This window comes from Dromiciops gliroides, chromosome 1 (assembly GCF_019393635.1).
Source record: "Dromiciops gliroides isolate mDroGli1 chromosome 1, mDroGli1.pri, whole genome shotgun sequence".
Classification (NCBI taxonomy): domain Eukaryota; kingdom Metazoa; phylum Chordata; class Mammalia; order Microbiotheria; family Microbiotheriidae; genus Dromiciops; species Dromiciops gliroides.
In genome coordinates this window covers 1,914,591-1,933,074 of record NC_057861.1, presented here as the reverse complement: position 1 = coordinate 1,933,074, position 18,484 = coordinate 1,914,591, and the positions used below count along the sequence as shown (strand labels likewise).

At 47.0% G+C, this 18,484-nt stretch overlaps 1 protein-coding gene across 5 annotated transcripts in view; it reads right to left on the bottom strand.

Annotated features, from left to right (window-relative positions):
• MED15 (mediator complex subunit 15) overlaps positions 1 to 18,064 on the bottom strand; it is a 71,594-nt gene extending 53,530 nt beyond the window's left edge. For 2 of the 5 annotated variants that reach the window (XM_043964636.1, XM_043964652.1), the window contains exon 1: positions 17,916 to 18,063. In XM_043964636.1, the coding sequence (XP_043820571.1) occupies positions 17,916 to 17,983 (68 nt within the window). In that variant the 5' untranslated portion in view covers positions 17,984 to 18,063. Of the gene's footprint in view, positions 1 to 17,915 lie in introns of all 5 variants that reach the window. The other 3 variants (XM_043964644.1, XM_043964662.1, XM_043964671.1) reach the window with 3 other exon arrangements.
• Between the last annotated feature and the right edge of the window lie 420 nt (positions 18,065 to 18,484).

Genomic DNA, 18,484 nt, shown 5'->3' with positions numbered 1-18,484 from the left:
TCCCTTATTTTCAATCTCTCCCTCTCTACGGACTCATTTCCTATGGCTACAAACATGCCGAGGTCTCCTTCATCCTGAGAAACCCCTCACTCAGTCCCTCCACCGTAGCTAACGATCATCCTCCATCTCTCCGGCCCTTTGTGGCTAAACTTCTGGAAAAGCTGCCTACAGGAGGGGCCTCCTCTCGCTCTTTTCTTAACCCTTTACAATCCAGCTTCCTATTTCATCATTCCACTGAAACTGCTCTCTCCAGGGTTACTAATGGGCCCTTGGCCTCTCTGCAGCCTCACTGTCCATCACCCTCTTCTCCCTAGGTTTTCAGGACACCCCACTTCTGGTTCTCCTCCTCTCTCCTTGGCTGAGTGCTCCTCGGGGGGGGGGGGTTGTCTGTCCTAGGCCCTCTTCTCCTCTCTCTGACTTCACTGCGTGATCTCATCAGATCCTACGGATTAAATTACCATCTCTAGACTGACTCTCAAATTTATTTCTCCTTTGTTGACCTCCCATCCTGCCTCTCCAGCTGCATGGCAGACACCTCAAACGGGATGCCCAGTAGACATCTTACACTAAGCATGTCCAAAATAGAACTCATTCTCTTTCCCCCCCTCCTATATTCCCTATTGCTGGAGGGGGCCCTGCTATCTTCCCAATCCCCCAGGCTTAGAGTCATCCTAGACCCCTCCCCATCCAATCTGTGGCCAAGGCCTGTTGATCTCACCTCTGCAGCAATACCCCCCTTCTCTTTTCCTGGTCCCCTCCTACCTTTCCAACTTCCTCATACCTCACTCCCCAACACATCCCCCTTTTATCCAGTGACACACGGTCTCCTCACTGCTCTAGCTCTACACTCTGGACATTTTCTCTGGCTTCCCTCCATGCCTACAACGTTTGGCCTCCTTCTCCATTCCAACTAGTGGCCTCCCTGCACCCCTTTAAGTCCTAAGACCCCATCTTCTAGAGGAAGCCTTCCCTCTGTTAATGTATCCTGTACGTAGCTTACTTTGTATATGTTTGTTTGCATGTTGTTTCCCCCATGGAAGCTCCTTGAGGATAGGGACTGCCTTTTGCCTCTTTTTGCCTAGCACGGAGCAGTTTCTGGCACATAGCAGGTGCCTAATAAATGTTTACTGACTGATTAATTCCGTATGACTAATGTGGAAATGTGTTTGGCAGTGGATTGTTTTTCTTGCAGTCACAAGGGAGGAGGGATTTCTAACTGGAACCCCCCCTAAATTTAGAGGGGAAAAAAATGCCACCAACATGTTAGATACTCCATGAAGGAGGTACAGAAAAACACAGGCAAAAATGATATAGAGGGGCAGCTAGGTGGAGCAGTGGATAGAGCACTGGCCCTGGAGTCCGGAGGACCTGAGTTCAAATCCGGCCTCAGACACTTAACACTTACTAGCTGTGTGACCCTGGGCAAGTCACTTAGCCCCAATTGCCTCACCAAAAAAAAAAAAAAGATAGAATAAGACACAGAAAGGTTAAAATCCATAAAAAAACAAATCCAAGTATTTAAGAAACATGGTTGTGAATGTTGTGTATAAAGGATCATCAAATCAAATAAACAAACTCTCATAAGTTAAAAAAAAACACCCAATGAGAAACAATTACAAATTATACTCCAAATTGCATCAGACAACCACAATTATTCCATTCTGTTGGAACTGCTCTAGGGAAAAACTTGGGGGTTTTAGCTGAAGAGGCTCAATTCAGCAGTGTAATGTCATGGACCAAAAAGCTGTACTCAGCCTGTACACCCAGACGGAGGAAGAGGAAGAGGAAGAGGAAGAGGAAGAGACCCACTCTGCTGCTACCTGTTCAGAGGGCCTGCCTCCAACTCTGGGGCCAACAAGGGCAGGGCTAGGACCAGGCTGAGGCATCTAAAAACAATGCCACACAGGGAATATCTGAGGATACTTAAAATACTTTGTCTAAACTGGGAGAACTCAGAACCATAAAAATCTAACATCTGGAGCTAGATGGGGCCTCAGAGGTGACAGACTTCAGTTCTCCACTTTACAGAGACCTAAAGTGATCTGTCTTTCTCAGTATTAATCCTCCCCTCGCTCTTTCTTAGCCTGGCATATCGAACTACGCTCTTGCATCTTGCTGTTTTGACCTCCACTACATCTTTCTCATGCTCCCTGTTCTCTGTACACACACAGCACTCAACCCCTTTCTCAAGTGGCTGATAGCAGGAGCACTTTAGTGGGCTTCTCATAGCTGCAGCTCTCCCTGCTGTCCTTCACTTCCTTTTTCCCCTTTTTAAGAGTATTTCATTTTTTTCCCCAATTACATTGTAAAGATAGTTTTCAACATTCATTTTGTAAGATTTTGAGTTCCAAATTTTTCTCCCCCGCTCCTAAAGCCAGCAAGCAATACATTATAATCATGCTAAACATATTCCGCATTAGTCATGTTGTAAGGGAAGAATCAGAACAAAAGGGAAAAACCTCAAGAAAGAAGAAACAAAAAAACACCACCAACAGAAGTGAAACTAGTCTGCTTCAATCTGCATTCAGATTCCACATTCTTTTTTCTGGCTGTGGAGAGCATTTCCCATCATGAGGCCTTTGGAAGTGTCTTGCTTGGCTCTCACCGCTGATCATCCGCCACACTGTGCTGCTGTCACTGTACAACGTGTTCTCCTGGTTCTGTTCACTTCACTCCATATCCATCCACTTAAGTCTTCCCAGGTTTTTCTGAAATCTGCCTGCTCATCATTTCTTTTTTTAAATTTATTGGGTTTTTTTAGCGAGGCAATTGGGGTTAAGTGACTTGCTCAGGGTCACACAGCTAGTACGTGTTAAGTGTCTGAGGCCGCATTTGAACTCAGGTCCTCCTGACTCCAGGGCCGGTGCTCTATCTACTGCACCACCTAGCTGCCCCCGCTCATCCTTTCTTACAGCTTATATGCATATGCCCAGCACACAGCATGGTGCTTGGCACACAGCAAGTACTTAAAAATGCTTGTTGCCTTAACTTGACCAAGCTTGCCACCACACTGGTCCTCCATAACCCTCTCCCATCTCCACACCTTTGCCAAGGCAGCCCCTCACATGCCTGGAACACATTCCCTTTCTTCTCTCCACCTCTTGGAGTCCCCGGCTTCTTTCAAACATCAGTCCAAGCATCACCTCCTACACAAGGCCCAACTTGACACTCTTGCTGCTAGTGGCTCCCTCCCCAAACTACCTGGTGTTACTTTGCATTTGTTACCTGTAGACATTACACACACACACCTAGAGAACGTAGCGAGTCTTTTTTTCTATTTTATTTTAATTTTAATTTTTTTAGTGAGGCAATTGAGGTTAAGTGACTTGCCCAGGGTCACACAGCTAGTAAGTGTTAAGTGTCTGAGGCCGGATTTGAACTCAGGTACTCCTGACTCCAAGGCCGGTACTCTATCCACTGCGCCACCTAGCTGCCCTAGCGTAGCGAGTCTTTTAAGGGCAGACTTTTGTTTTTGGTGCTGTATGCCCACTGTGTGCACACAGCAGGTGCTTAATAAGATGTTTGTTCAATGGCACCCAAGCTCTCTCGGGTTTTGGAAAAGCCTATCTCCATCTTGCAGCCTGTTTCCTTATCAAGGTTTACACATATGCTACATCATGTCCTTTCTGGGTCTGATAAACTTGCCAAGAAAAACTATAGAGAGGAATTTTTTGCTTCACCACCAGATGGCAGGAGGGTATCAGGAGTGTTAAATGCAGCTCTTCAATAGCAAAGCAGTTAGCACCAAGGAGGAGAGTTCATCTACAAGGGAGTCCCCAGCTGTCTCTGCCTCAGGACGAGTGTTCGGTGGCCCATGAGACTCCTTTACTGCCCCAGCTTCAAAGTAAGGGATTTCTTACCTTCAAACTGGTACCCCTGGGGCGCTGGAGGAGAATAAACCCCCCATTTGATCTAATTGACCTTCCCTGTTCTTTCCCTAGACCTAGAGCCAGGCCAGGAAAACCTCCAAGGGCTCAGCTTCTAGAACTGCATTCAATTTCACCCCCAAAGTAACCCCCCCCCCCAGGCTCGACTTGCAGGTACAAAGTGCTGGGAAGACAGAACTAGGTGAGGCCCAGGGCGTGCCCTCAGGATCTAAGGGGGAGGCCAACGAGTGCACACACTCTAACTTCCACCCAGGGGAAAGTCACATAAACACAACAGGAGGAGAGACATCAGTGTGGGGTGAGACCTGGAAGAAGTCTGCTCCAGAGCCTCCCCTCTTTCTGCCCAAGAGGAAAGGAAACTAAGATGGCAAAGAAGTAACTGCCCAAAGGCACAAAAGTGGCAAAGACTGGAACTTGTCTCGAGCAAGCATAGGTCTTCTTGGAATCCTCTGTGAGAAACCACGGACCTACAGCCTCTGGGCTTCCTGGTGGAAGATGGGGTGGGAACACTGAAGGAGGCCGAATCAACAGATACCAAAGGCTGGAGGAGAAGGAATCCCTTCTAGGAGAGGGGAGAGGAAGAAGTGGGGCCAGAACACAAAATACAGACATGACTGGCAGGAAACAATTCTAGATAAAATTAGAAAAGTGATATAAGCAGCCTAGACACAAGGCCTTGAACGCCAGGATCAAGATATTATACTTTACTCAATAAGCAATGGAGCCACAAAAACTCCTAAATGGAGAAAAGATATGATCATATCTGTGTTATAAGCAGCAATGAAAGGGGCAGCTAGGTGGCGCAGTGGATAAAGCACCAGCCCTGGATTCAGGAGGACCTGAGTTCAAATCCAGCCTCAGATACTTGACACTTGATACTTGACAACTGTGTGACCCGGTGCAAGTCACTTAACCCTCACTGCCCTGCAAAAAAACCCACAACACACCAAAAAAGCAGCAACGAAAAGGAGAGGGGAGAGGTTGGCGGCAGGAAAACCAATGACATTCACAAAAGAATGAAGCCTGAAAGAACACGCGGATGGGGGGGTGAAGATAGGAGATGGTGCAGAGGAAACCCAAGGGCAGGTGGCCTGTACTTCAGTGCTCTGTGCCTGGGCACCTAAAGATCCCATTAATCACTCAGATAGGGATGTTTCCCTAGGAGGCTTTAGTGAAAAAGGGGAAAATTCCAGGAACTGGAATCCTGAAAGTGACTTGCTGAGGGGCAGGGAAGGTAAGGAAAAAAGGTCTAGTTCCTTCTGCCTCTGCCCAGAATTAGTTTTTTAGACTCTTTCTGTTCAATCCATTTAATGCCCCAAAAAGACTGTAAAAGAAACATACAAAAGGCTTGGGTCTTGATCTCAGGGAGGAAAGAAGAAATAAATTTGGGAAAGGAGCTTGGAAGGTCATTAGAGAAGCTACTCCACTCCAAGCCTCCCCAGAGGTTTAGTCACTTCTCAAATGTTATTGCAGCATTTAAAAAATTTCTTAGAAAACATCTAAAGGGGCAATTTGGAACTGTCCAAAGGACTATCAAACTACAGCAATACAAGGTCTGTATCCCAAAAAGATCAGAAAAAAAAGGAAAAGGACCCACATGCACAAAAATATTTATAGCAGCTCTTTTGTGGTGGCAAAGAATTGGACATTGAGGGGATGCCCTTCAAGTGGGGAATGGCTGAACAAGCTTTGGTATCTAATGGAGATGGAATATTACTGTGCTGTAATAACTGACAAGCAGGAGGATTTTAGAAAAACCTGGACTGATGCAAAGTGAAGTGAGCAGAACCAGGAGAACATTGTACACAGTAAAAAACAATGTACAATGATCAACTGTGAATGACTTAGCTATTTTCAGGAATACAATGATCCAAGATACTTCTGAGGGACTTAGGATGAAAAATGCTCTCCATGGTCAGAGAAAGAGCTAATGGAATCTGAAAGCAGATCAAAGCATACTTTAAAAATTTTTTCATGGGTTTTTTTTTTTCAAAGCTTCCTCTCACAGCATAACTAATATAGAAATATGTTTTGCACGATTGCAAATGTATAACCTATATAGAATTGCTTTTCTTCTCAATGGGGGGGGAAGGAAGAAGAGATTTGTTACTTGAAAAGAAACTTTTTTGAACTTGAAAATTTTTTAAAAGAATGTTAAAAATTGTTTTTACATGTAATTAGAAAAAAATATTTTAGAAAAAGAAAAAGAGAAAAAAATCTCCAAAGAAGGAAAAGCAGATTCTATCAACTGGGGAACAGCTGAACAAACAGTAGAGTGTGACTGTAATGGACTATTATTATACCTTAGAAATGATAAATAGTAAGAATTAAGAGAAACTTGGGAAGACCTGCACAATGGATAAAGTTCAGGGAATCCTTAGGCTTGCGCTCAGACCCTGGCTCATACTTTTACTAACTGTCTGGGCCTGGGCAAGGTCATGTCACATGTCCAAGACTCCTCCTCTACGGGAGAAGGGACTGGAGCTCAATGGATTCTTTTAAGGATCCTTCCAGCTTGAAATCAAGGATCCCTGGCTTGATGCTGAGCACAGCACACAGAACCACAGCAGTTTAAAGGACGACCACAAGGCCAAAGGAAAACACAGTTCTGAAAGACTTGGGAAGAGCCGAGGAAATAGACCTCTCACTCTTATTATGGTCTTGGCCTACCCTCCTTGTGAGTGTGGAATCCTCACTCATGCTGTCAGATGAGGCTAAGGGAGGGAGAAAAGCAATAAGCATTTATCAAATGCCTACAATGTGCCAGGAACTGTACTAGGCCATTTGTAAGTATAATCTCATTTGATACTCATCATAACCCTGGAAGGTAGGTGCTACTATTCCCCCCATTTTAAAGATGAGGAAATGGAGGCAGACAGAGGTTCAGTGACTTGTTCAGGTCACCAAGCTCATCGGTGTCTGAGTTCTTTTTTTCTGGATTTGGAGAGCATTTTCTTCATGAGTCCTTTGGAACTATCTGGGACCACTGTATTGCTGAGAAGAGTCACGTCTATCACAGTTGATTATCACACAATGTTGCTATTACTATGTACAATGTTCCCCTGGTTCTGCTCCTCTCAGCATCAATTCATGTAAATCCTTCCAGGTTTCTCTGAACTCCTCCTGCTCATCGTTTCTTACAGCACAATAGCATTCCATTACATTCATATACTACAACTTGTTCGGCCATTCCCCAATGGATGGGCAGCCCCTCAATTTCCGATTCCTTGCCACCACAGAGAGCAGCTATAAATATTTTGTCCATGTGGGTCCTTTCCCCTTTTTTATGATCTCTTTGGGAAAAAGATCTAATAGTGGTACTGCTGGGTCAAAGGGTGTGCACAGCTTTAACAAGACATTGCTGTTCAGTTGTCTTTCAGTGGTGTCTGACTCTTCATGACCTCGTTTTGGGTTTTCTTGGCAAAGATGCTGGAGTGGTTTGCCATTTCCTTCTCTGGCTCATTTTAAAGATGATGAAATCGAGGGAAACAGGGTGAAGTGACTTGCCCAGGGTCATGCAGCTAGCTAGTGTCTGAATTCAGATTTAAACTCTGAAAGTCTGCTCCAGACTGGGAAAAGTGCTCGCGCAGCTGGGACCCTTGTCAATAAGTAGACCAGTCTATCTTCAGTCTCACAGTTCCCAAGCCATCCCCTTGCTCCTCCGGCTCTCCAGGGGTTTTGTCCTGGTTTTCTCTTCATTTTAGGAGACCTCTCCAGGGTAGATTATCCAGACCTTGAGATTTATGGAGCTCTGGTTCCCTAGCTGCTTCCTCTACTAGTATCCTCCTACAACTCTGTTTTCCTACAGGTAATGCTTGCTTCTCCAACACTTCACCAATGGGACACAAACTCCAGAGTTTTGAGCACAGGCCCAGCACCATGCCACTTGTCCACCATTCAAATTATCAGCTAAGGGGCAGCTAGGTGGTGCAATGGATAAAGCACCAGCCCTGGATTCAGGAGGACCTGAGTTCACACACAGCCTCAGACACTTGACACTTACTAGCTTTGTGACCCTGGGCAGGTCACTTAACCCTCACTGCCCTGCCCCCCCCAAAAAAGTAGGGGTAAAGAGAGAAAGGGTACCTCTAAATTATCAGCCGAGCCATGCCCAGAGGTTGAACACTGCCAACTAACGCATGGAAGTTGTACAATCTCCATGGAAGGAAAGGGGTCCTTAATCTGGGGTCAGAGGGGAGGGGGTTCACATTCAGATTTGACTACTTAATACCTGGGTGACTTTGGGTCAATCTTTTCCTCTACAAAATGAGGAGTCCTTCAAGTCAAAACTACTTCATAATAATCCTAAAAATTTTTAGATACAGCCCACATTAAAAAAACAGCTTTTTTTGGGAGGGGGGAATCCTAAAGAATTTAAGAATGTAAAGGGATCTCGAGGGCAGAAAGGCTGAAAATGTCTGATGTTAGCCCAAGTCCCTTCAGCTTTAAGTCCTATGACCAATGGAATCACAGTGCTTTGCCAGTCTAGGGCCGGATGGTAAATACTTTAGGGTTAGTGAGCCAAGAATGAAAATTGAGGGTACTGTGTAGGTATTTAAGTAACAAATAACAAAATTCCACAAACTTCTATTGACAAAATTCAAAACATAACTGAGTATAATTTTTTTGTAATACAGGCCTACTAATGACAGAAAAGAATGGAATTCTTTTTGTAGAAGTAATATTTTGCTTAATTGAGGTTGAAAATGAGTGTTCCCCATACTATTTCTATTGTTTTTGTTGTTTTTCTTTTTTGAGGTTTTTCCTTTTTGCTCTGATTCTTCTCATTACATGACTTATGCAGAAATATGTTTAATGTGATTGTACATATGTAACCTATACCAGATTACTTGCTGTCTTGGAGAGATGGGGAAAAATTTGAAACTAGAAATCTTTTTTTTTTTTTTTAGTGAGGCAATTGGGGTTAAGTGACTTGCCCAGGGTCGCACAGCTAGTAAGTGTTAAGTGTCTGAGGCCGGATTTGAACTCCGGTATTCCTGACTCCAGGGCCGGTGCCTAGCTAGATGGCGCAGTGGATAGAGCACGGGCCCTGGAGTCAGGAGTACCTGAGTTCAAATCCGGCCTCAGACACTTAACACTTACTAGCTGTGCGACCCTGGGCAAGTCACTTAACCCCAATTGCCTCACTAAAAAAAAAAAAAAAGTTGAAAATTATCTCTATATTTAACTGGAAAATAATAAAATATTTATATGGGAAAACAAAAAACAAGACAAAACAAAAAAGAGCCCAACATTAAATTTTCAAAAATTGGACAAACACTACAAATAAGGGCTTGAAGTATTGTTTTATTGATTATCTGGATTTATGAAAGTTATGGAGAAAATATTAAAAATTCAGATTTAACTTCAAAAAAAAAAAAAGAAAATCAGTGTTCCCTATCAAAATCAAATATGCTCATCTGTAGAGCTTTGTTGACATATTTCATCTTTGACAAACTTTCCATACAATAGGTATTGCTGTATACTGCTATCAATACAAAAGCATATGATTTTTTTTTAAAAAAAATTTAACTTTTTGGGGGGCTGGGGCAATGAGGGTTAAGTGACTTGCCCAGGGTCATACAGCTAGTGTCAGGTGACTGAGGTTGCATTTGAACTCAGGTCCTCCTGAATCCAGGGCCGGAGCTTTATCCACTGTGCCACCTAGCTGCCCCCCTTTTATCAAGAGCATATGATTTTAATTTAGAATATTCATTGCTTACAGGGCATTTCTAGAATTCTATTAGATTCTCCCCTGTATCTGCTTTTTAACATATTACATGAAAGATTAATCACTTCCAGCTGAAGGTTAGGTAGAAGCTCCTTAATAGCATAGTTTAAATGGATTTTGGAATATGGAAATTTCTTTCACATTTGGATTGAGAAAACAGTGCCAGAATGGGAATCTGACTTTGGAAAATAGATCCCTTAAATCTTGGTGTAGCAATGGGATTGTCTATTCTTGTTTTCATCTTTAGTAGCATGGGAAGTGTAACCACACATCTGGACATTACTTGTGATTCAAGCAACGTTTGCTGTTGTTGAACTGAGTTTACTGCAGTAGAAGCTTTGCAGATAAGTGCTGTTTTCCTTGTAATTTTAGGCTGAATTCATTAAGAAACATTATCAAGTCTGCAGCAAAAGCTCATTTCCACAGCCATTCTGTATTTTCATAAAATGGTTCGGGGTTGTTCTCATTCAGAAAAAAAGTCAATCTTGGCTCTAGCTCAAAAAAAAAAAGTAATAATTTCCCCCCTTTTCTTGTTTTGACGAGATCAGGATGCTCCATTAAATAAAATGTATGACAATACGCACAGTACTCAAAATGCTGTTGGAGTTATAACTGCATCACTGGCATTCATAGTGTCCTACAGGAATGCTGAACATCCAGAACCCTGAACATGAAAGATCTTGGTAGTAACTACCTCCCTCTGCTCTTGCAAAAACAGCCAGAGACAACACAAATTAGTGAACATGTCTGTGTTCTGTAAAACTTTATCTGTGGACACTAAAACTTGAATTTCATATAAATTTTCTGGCGTCGCAAAATATCATTCTTCCTTTGAGTTTTCTTTTGGTTTGTTTTTCAACCATTTAAAACTGTAAAAACCATTGTTAGGCGAGAGGCCAAAAGGCAAAGGGCTGAGCCCTGGCCTAATATATGTCTCCCAGTCATGCTGGTAGTCTCCCTATTTGTGTGTGTGTGTGTGTGTGTGTGTGTGTGTGAGAGTGAGAGTGAGAGAGAGAGAGAGAGAGAGAGAGAATATGAATTTATGGGCATGTGATTGTTGGTGGAGCTGTGAAGTGGTCCAACCATTCTGGAGAACACTTTGAAAATGTGCCCAAAGGGCTATAAAACTGTGCATATCTTTTGACCCAGCAATACCACTACTAGGTCTGTATCCCAAAGACATTAAAAAAAAGGCAAAGTATTTCTAGCAGCTCTTTTTGTGGGGGCAAAGAACTGGACATTGAGGGGATGCCCATCAGTTGGGGGAATGGCTGAATAAATTGTGGTATCGGAAATCATGAGCAGGACGCTCTCAGAAAAACCAGAATTTACATGAAGTGATGCAGAGTGAAGTGAGCAGAACCAGAACATTGTACACAGTAACAGCAATACTGTACCATGATCAGATGTGAATGACTTAGCTCTTCTCAGCAAGAGAATGATATAAGACAATTCCACAGGACTCCTGATGAAAAATGTTCTCCATCTCCAGAAAAAGAACTGATGGAGTCTGAATGCAGATTGAAGCAGACTTTTGTTTTTTACTGTCTTTTTCTTTTTCTGGTCTGTTTTCTTTCACAACATGACTAATATGGAAATATGGTTTGCATGACTGCACATGTATAAACCATATGAAATTTTATGCCTTCTCAACGGGGAGGGGGAGGAGAGGGAGCAAGATAATTTGAAACTCAACATTTTAAAAAACAAATGTTGGGCAGCTAGGTGGCAGAGTGGATAGAGCACTGGCCCTGGAGTCAGGAGGACCTGAGTTCAAATCCAGCCTCAGACACATAACACTTACTAGCTGTGTGACCCTGGGCAAGTCACTTAACCCTAATTGCCTCACTAAAAAACAAAAACAAAACAAATGTTAAAACTTTTTAACATGTAACTTGAAAAAATATTAAAACTGTTTTTAAGGGTATGTGATGTGTGACCTGGGCACTTAACCTCTCAGAAACAGTTCCCTGATCTGCAGCATAGCACGCGGCATGCACCCTCTGTTTCCTGGACCGGTCAGACAGGAGCTCTACAGATATGAAGGCGGCCTGGCCTACCACTGGAAGGGATGACCATAAGAAACGCCAATAATTACAACAGCTGCAGCTTATACGTATGGAAGTGAATGAAGTTTGCTAAATATTCTCCTCATAATCTTTCCTGTAGGGTGGATGGTACAAGCCTCATCCTCACCCCTATTTACCAGAGTTCACTGAGGCTCAAAGGCATTACAGGCAGAGTTGTCTATAGTCTTCTAGCAGGGCTCAAAGCCACATTTCCTTACTCCAAATCTTCCCCCTTTTCACTACACATGCTGCTGTCCTGTGCGACTCCAAGGGCCTAGGCCGTTCAGTCCTTACTCTACTAGAACACTGCCCAACATTTAATTTCCCAGAGCACTCACTCTGGGTCCTTTCCCTAGGCTTCTGGGATACCACCCTCTCTACATTTTACTCTCACTTCTCGGACCACTCCCTTCAAAATCTCCTTTGCTGGGTCTTCGTCTTCCTCACATCCATTAGCATCAACTAAGGATAATAAGTTGGTCATCCCCAGGGGCCATCTCAAACCTTCTTTTATGTTGTCTTCCCTTGGTGACTATCAATTCCAATGGCTTCTACCATAATCGCTATGTAGAAGCCTCCCAAATCTATCTCTAGCCCTAAAGTCTCTCCTGAGTGCCAGGTCCCACGTCCAGCTGGATGGTTCTCAGAGGCATGTCCAACAAGCGGTGTCCAAGAGTGAATTGACTCTCTCCCTCCTAAGGCCCCTCTTCTGAACTTTTCTATTTGCATTGAAGGCCCTAGGATGGATGCTACACACCTTTCAGCCTCATCTCACACCACTCCTATCAACAACCAGTAGGCATTTAGTAAAGAACTCTATGCCCCAGGCATAGGCCATAGGCAAACAAAGATGAAACAGACCCAGGCTCCAAGGGGGAAGAGGGAAACAATATGCAGTGCCCTTTGTTCCAAACTGGACCCTCCCCATGGCAAACCCAGCCTCTGATTTCACTCACCTGTGTGTTCAATGAGGCTATTTCTCTTGGCTGAGATGAACTGATCACTCCCACCTCTTTAAATTCTGCCCACCCACCCTTCCAAGTGAGATTGAAAGGAGCGGTCACCAACGCCTTCTGAATCCTCTCTCCTCACCCAAAGACCCTCTGTGCTGCCCACTCTGCCTTCTAGCTGGGTGTCCCCTTTAGCTTCCCTTCAACTATAAGATCAGTGAGTGAGGGCAGAGATCAAGACATATTTCCCTTTATTTCTTCCCATAACATTCAGCAAAGAGAAGGGACATAATCATTACTGAGTGACTGACTGAGCAGCATATTCCTTAAGACTAGGCCCCAGTCTGAGGTCTCTGACTTGCTTTCTTATTTTAGTATCTCAGCATCTCCCATGAGCATCTTCAGGATCATACACCACTGCTTCCACACTCCCACAGACTACCTATCAGCTATGTGTTGGGACTCTCCCTTCCCAGGCAAACTTCATGGAAAAGGCACGAGTCCACAGATGTGGAACACTGCATATGCTGTCCTAACTCAGGTGGTATGCTGTTTACTTTTGCTAGACTGCTACACAAACACACGCACGCACGCACGCACACTTTTTTGGTAATAAGAGATGGCTTGCTGGGTAAAGAAGAAGAAATATATCTGGAAACAAAGACAATTAAGTTCATTTAAAATTCAACTGCTCCCAGGGACTCTGAACGATTAATTCCCATCCTCCAAAGTCAGGATGGGGGGGGGGGGGCAGATTTGGCAATATGCTCCCCTCCACTTATCCAAAACCACAGCATCCCACGAGTTTTAAGCAAAAGACCTTAGAATCACCAGTCACTCAGAGAAAGTATATAACGGATCAAAGTCCCATGGTTAACCAGCATCAAAGTACCCCAGGGTCGTGTATGTGATTTAAAAATTCTTCATGTACCCTGTGCTGGACTGTTAATTAGGGGTGTTCTAGGAGAATCAAATGGAAACAAACTAAGGGGTGTGGAATTAATTAACTGTTGACTTCTGCAAACTACCTCTCTATTTTCCATATTAAAAATGGAAAGTACACAACCCTCCCTAATGTCGTAATGTTTGATTTAAAATTTCTAAAGCAATAACCCAATGACTCTGACTTCAGTTATGGCCCCAAAGGATCATTCCATTTTTTAAAGTTATTAAGTACAAGGGGCAGCTAGGTGGCACAGTGGATAAAGTACCAGCCCTGGATTCAGGAGGACCTGAGTTCAAATCTGACCTAAGACACTTGTTAGCCATGTGACCCTGGGGAAGTCACTTGACCCCCATTGCCCCACAAAAACAAAAACAAAAGTTATTAAGTACCTACTCTAATACTTGGACCAATCTCTCTGCTGACCTCCAATCTCACAGTTCCAACTGCCTTTCAGATGTCTCAAACCGACCCCCAGCAGACAGGTTAAACATAAGTATGAAAACCAAACTTATGATCCTTCCCCCTAAACCCTCATCTCCAATTACTGTAGAGGGCAGTACGATCCCCCCAGTTCCCCAGGCTCACACCCTAGCAGTCACCCTGTTCTCCTCACTAATTCTCACCTCCCCAGCCAAGCTGCTGACAGGGCCTTTCCCCTTTACAAGGTCTCTGGGATGTGCCTCCTTCTCCCCTCTGACACTGCCCCCCTCCCCCCAGGGCTTCAGCACGTGGAGCCTGGATTACAGCAATAGCTGCTGGGGGCTGGGAATGGGGGGGGGGGCCACCACTAAACACAGGTCTAAGCCTGTCACTGCCCTACTCAAACACTAGTCACATCTCTCAGTTCTGGGGTCTCTCTGGCTGTCCCCCATGCCTGGACTCTCTCCTGCTTCACCTACTGACCTCCTAGCTTCCTTTAAATCCCAACCTTCTACAGACCCCTGACCCCTCTTAATTCCAGTTCAACCCTCTGTCAGTTCTTTCCTATTTATCCTGCATATAGCCTGTTTTGTATATATTTATTTGCATGTTGTCTCTCCCCCATTAGACTGTAAGCCCCTTTAGGGCAGGGACTTTTTTTTTAACCTTTTTGTAGCCCCAGCTTTTACTACAGTTCCTAGTACACAATAGGTGCTTAATAAATGTTCGACAAATGACTGATTGTTAGAGGATCTCAAAATTAAATAAGCCACAAGTCCTGGCCTCCAGGAGCTTGCTTTGCCAACCTGAAAGAACTCCCTAAGTGCTATTATAATGACAACAAATTAAACTAAAGTAAGCCCAAAGGAGGCAGGAAGGATCAATTTCCATTGGAGGAAGCCACGACTCAGCTGGACCTCAGCAGAATAGAAGGATTTCTAGGAGGGGAAGACATTCCAGGCAGGAAGGAGAGAGGGCCTGTCAAGAAGCAATGGCCGAGGGGGGCAGCTAGGTGGTGCAGTGGATAGAGCACCGGCCCTGGAGTCAGGAGGACCTGAGTTCAAATCCAGCCTCAGACACTTAACACTTACTAGCTGTGTGACCCTGGGCAAGTCACTTAACCCCAATTGCCTCAGTTAAAAAAAAAAAAAAGAAAATAGAGTAAATATCATGGCGAGGTAATAAGATAGAAGGAAACAGTTAACAATAGTGACTGTGAAGAAGCAATGGCCGAGCCTTTGCTAATGGCTCCTCCTTGCCAGACCCTGGGCTAGGTGCTGAAGTCACATGAAAATGATCTGGAATAGGGAGGGACTTCAGAAGCTCTCAAGTCCGGTCCTGTCACCGACAGATGAAGGAGAGCTGACTGTGAGCTTCAGGGACAAGGGAAAGAGCAAGGGCCCGCTCTGGCTAGATTGCAGGCTTCATTCATACCGACATGCGCTGGAGCCCTAGGAAGGCAGAAGGCTGCTGGGTGCTCTTCCTCCTCTGGATCAAGGATCACATCCTGTCTGCTTTGTACTTCCTTGTCTGTGCAGGATGAGGGAAGGGAAGCTCCTCGGGGCAGAAGTGAGTCCTCTGACTCTCCTCCTCACAGCAGAGCCCAGAGGCCCTTCATAACCGCTTACCAAATTGAATGTGAGTTTGGTCTTGATTTGGTGTGGAGTCACGGGAAGATCTTCAGCAAGGGAAGGAAAATTTGGAAGACGTGGAAAGCAGCTGTGGCCGAGCTTGCGGTCAGACAGTCAGACGGAGGGTTAAAGCCTTCTCAGCCGCTGACTCACTACTAGCTGCTTAGCCCCAGGAGCAGACACCTCTCCAGGCTTTCGGGGCGGCCAAGGCCAAGCCAGGCACAGGGAAGAGGACATCCAGAATGGCAGCCTGCTCCTTTCCTACCCAAGTGCACTACTCTGGGCTTTCTCTGACTCCGGCCTCATTATCCTGCAAGATGCCACGGGCCTTGGGGCTTCAGCTCACCACCATTTCTGTCTGCCTCAGACCTGTAAAATGAGAATGATCCCAGCACCTCCCTCCCAGGCTCTGTGAAGATGAAATGAGATAATTATGCAGGGCTTAGCCCGGTGCTTTGCCCACAGTCAGCACTACACAAAGGTTAGCTGGTTTTCTGATTTTCTCCACCTTCGGTCCCTCTAGACAGAGGCCCAGTCGGATGCTCCGCCTACTTCCTCTCTCCCTGGCTCCCAGGCTGGCCACCTGTGCTTTCCAGCTTCCCCGTTAGACTTTAAGCTCCATGAAGACAAGACCGCCCTTCTATGCTTGGCACACAACTTAATAAATGCTTTCAGTCAGTAAGGCCAGCAGAAATCTAGGCAGAGCCAGCTCCCAGGAAAAGGTATCCAGGGAAACTCCCTGGAAGAAGCCAGAGGTCCCAACAAAAAGGCACAGAGCAGGAGGAAGCAAGGACTAAGAGGAGCTTGGGGAGCCTTGCAGTAGGAACTGACTCTCAAGAAGTTGTGTTTTTTTTTAAACTTAGGCTAAAATGGTATTTGATGAATTTGCTACTGCACCAGTTTGGGCAGTAAGTGTATTATTATTTTATTAACATATCAGTAAAGGACTGACTGTGTGTCTCCCTAACTTCTCATGGTCTCAGGCCTTCAGACCTAAGCTGTCTTAAGAGGCAGCACCAAGCCAAGAGCCGAGAGCCGAGAGCGTGACCCTGGCCCGGCCCCAGGTTCTATCTTCTTTTAATTCTACATCGATCAAAGCTTAGCATCATTCCATTCCATTGGTGGACGTGATTTGAGGGTGTCTGCATTAAAACAAACTCTACGGATGACCCTAGATCAAGCTGCCTAAGGCAAAGTCCGTTATTCGCTGAGCTAGACAAGTCTCTCTCTGTCTTCTGTTCCCTTGGGCTTGTCCCAGCCAAGAAGAGATGAACTTTCTGGAGTTAGGGGCAGGGAAGGGGGCAAGGTGTGAAACTGATCTCTGGGTCACCCCAAGAAATCCATGATTACTTATTTTCTCACAAAGACAAAGGCCACCCAATGGCCAAAGGCCATGGGACCTAGGAGAGCTGGGCTAGCAAGGACCTCAGAAAGCGTCTGCTTGAAGCTGGGAAGCTGGGAGGTCACACGCCCGTGGGGAGAGGCAGGGGAGGCGTCTGGACCTGGGTGCCCAGCCGACAGTGCCAGGTCTTTCCACCGGACAATGCTCCTGTCTTCAATTGTGTTTCTGTACAAAGGTGGGGAGAACTAGGAAATGAAGGTGTCAAGAAATCTCATTTCTAAAAGCACTGGAGCAGAGGGAGGGGAAGCCTGACGCAGGCAGGTTAGGGGCTAGCCCCGCTTGGTGGAACAGCCAGGATTGGAACCCAGGTCCACCAGGCTCCCACCGGGGAAAGCGTCAGGCCGCCTCCGAGGGAGGCCGGCTCCGGACTCGGGGCTCCGGACCCGGTGCCCAGGCAGACCGCACGCCCCCAAAGGAGGAGCAGGGGGAGGCGGCGCCCCCGCCCCCCGCCGCCGGGCTGAGCCGCATACAATGGGCATGAGTCACCGGGCCGCGGCCGGCCGAGGGTGGGGTGAGGCGGGGATGTCCAGGGGGCGGAGCGGGAGGTCAAAGTGCCTGTCACGGCGGCCGGCCCGCACACGCGGGGGCCGGGGCGAGCCCGCGCGTGGGAGCCTCGGGCCGAGCCGGCTACCGACCGGACCGCGGCCCTTCCGGGGGCTCCGGGCCGGGCACGGGCTTCCCGGAGCAGGGCAGGCTTCCCTCGGGTCCCGGCATCGATCCTCCCCCCGGCCCCGAGCACCGGCCGAGCGCCCGGGGCGGAGACTGGGGCCCCGGCTTCACCGTCCCGGAGCCCCCGGCGGGGCCCGGGCTCGGGGCGCCGGCAGCGGGCGGGTGACACCCGGGGCCGGGGCTGCTCCGGGGTCCGCCCGGCGTACTCACATTTGACTGACCAGCTTCTGGCGGAAGGAGGCGCTGCGCCAGTCGCTCTCCTGGCCCGAGACGTCCATGGTCCGCGGCCCGGCCCGGCCTCCGCTCCGCTCCCGCCTCTCGCCTCCGGCGCCGCCGCTGCCTGGGAGCAGCCTGACCCGGAAGCCGCCGGGGCCGCGGAGCCCGACCCGGAAGGGAAGGCGGGGCGGCGAGGCCGGAGCCGGGAGGACGCCTGCGCGGCCGCCCAGGCATGCTGGGAAGTGGAGTCAGGGCGCGGCACGTGGGCGAGCGAGGGCCGGCGGCTCCGGACGCTTTCAGGGATCGCGGGACCCGAGGCCGGAGTGCCCAGCCCGGGCGAGCCCACCCCGACTCGGAGCGTGCTCCCTCCCCGGGAATCAGTCCACAGGCACTGACGAAGCGCTGCCCTGTTCGGGGGCTGCGGGCTCCGAGTCCCCCATCCTCGTCGTCTCTGGTTGTGCCGCCTGGGACCGGGCAGCAGATGCCCGATCTCACCTTCTCCCCCCTCCCCCAAGCAGGCTCTCAGGCCCCCGCCCCCGCCTCCAGGCTTGGCTTCTCTAGCG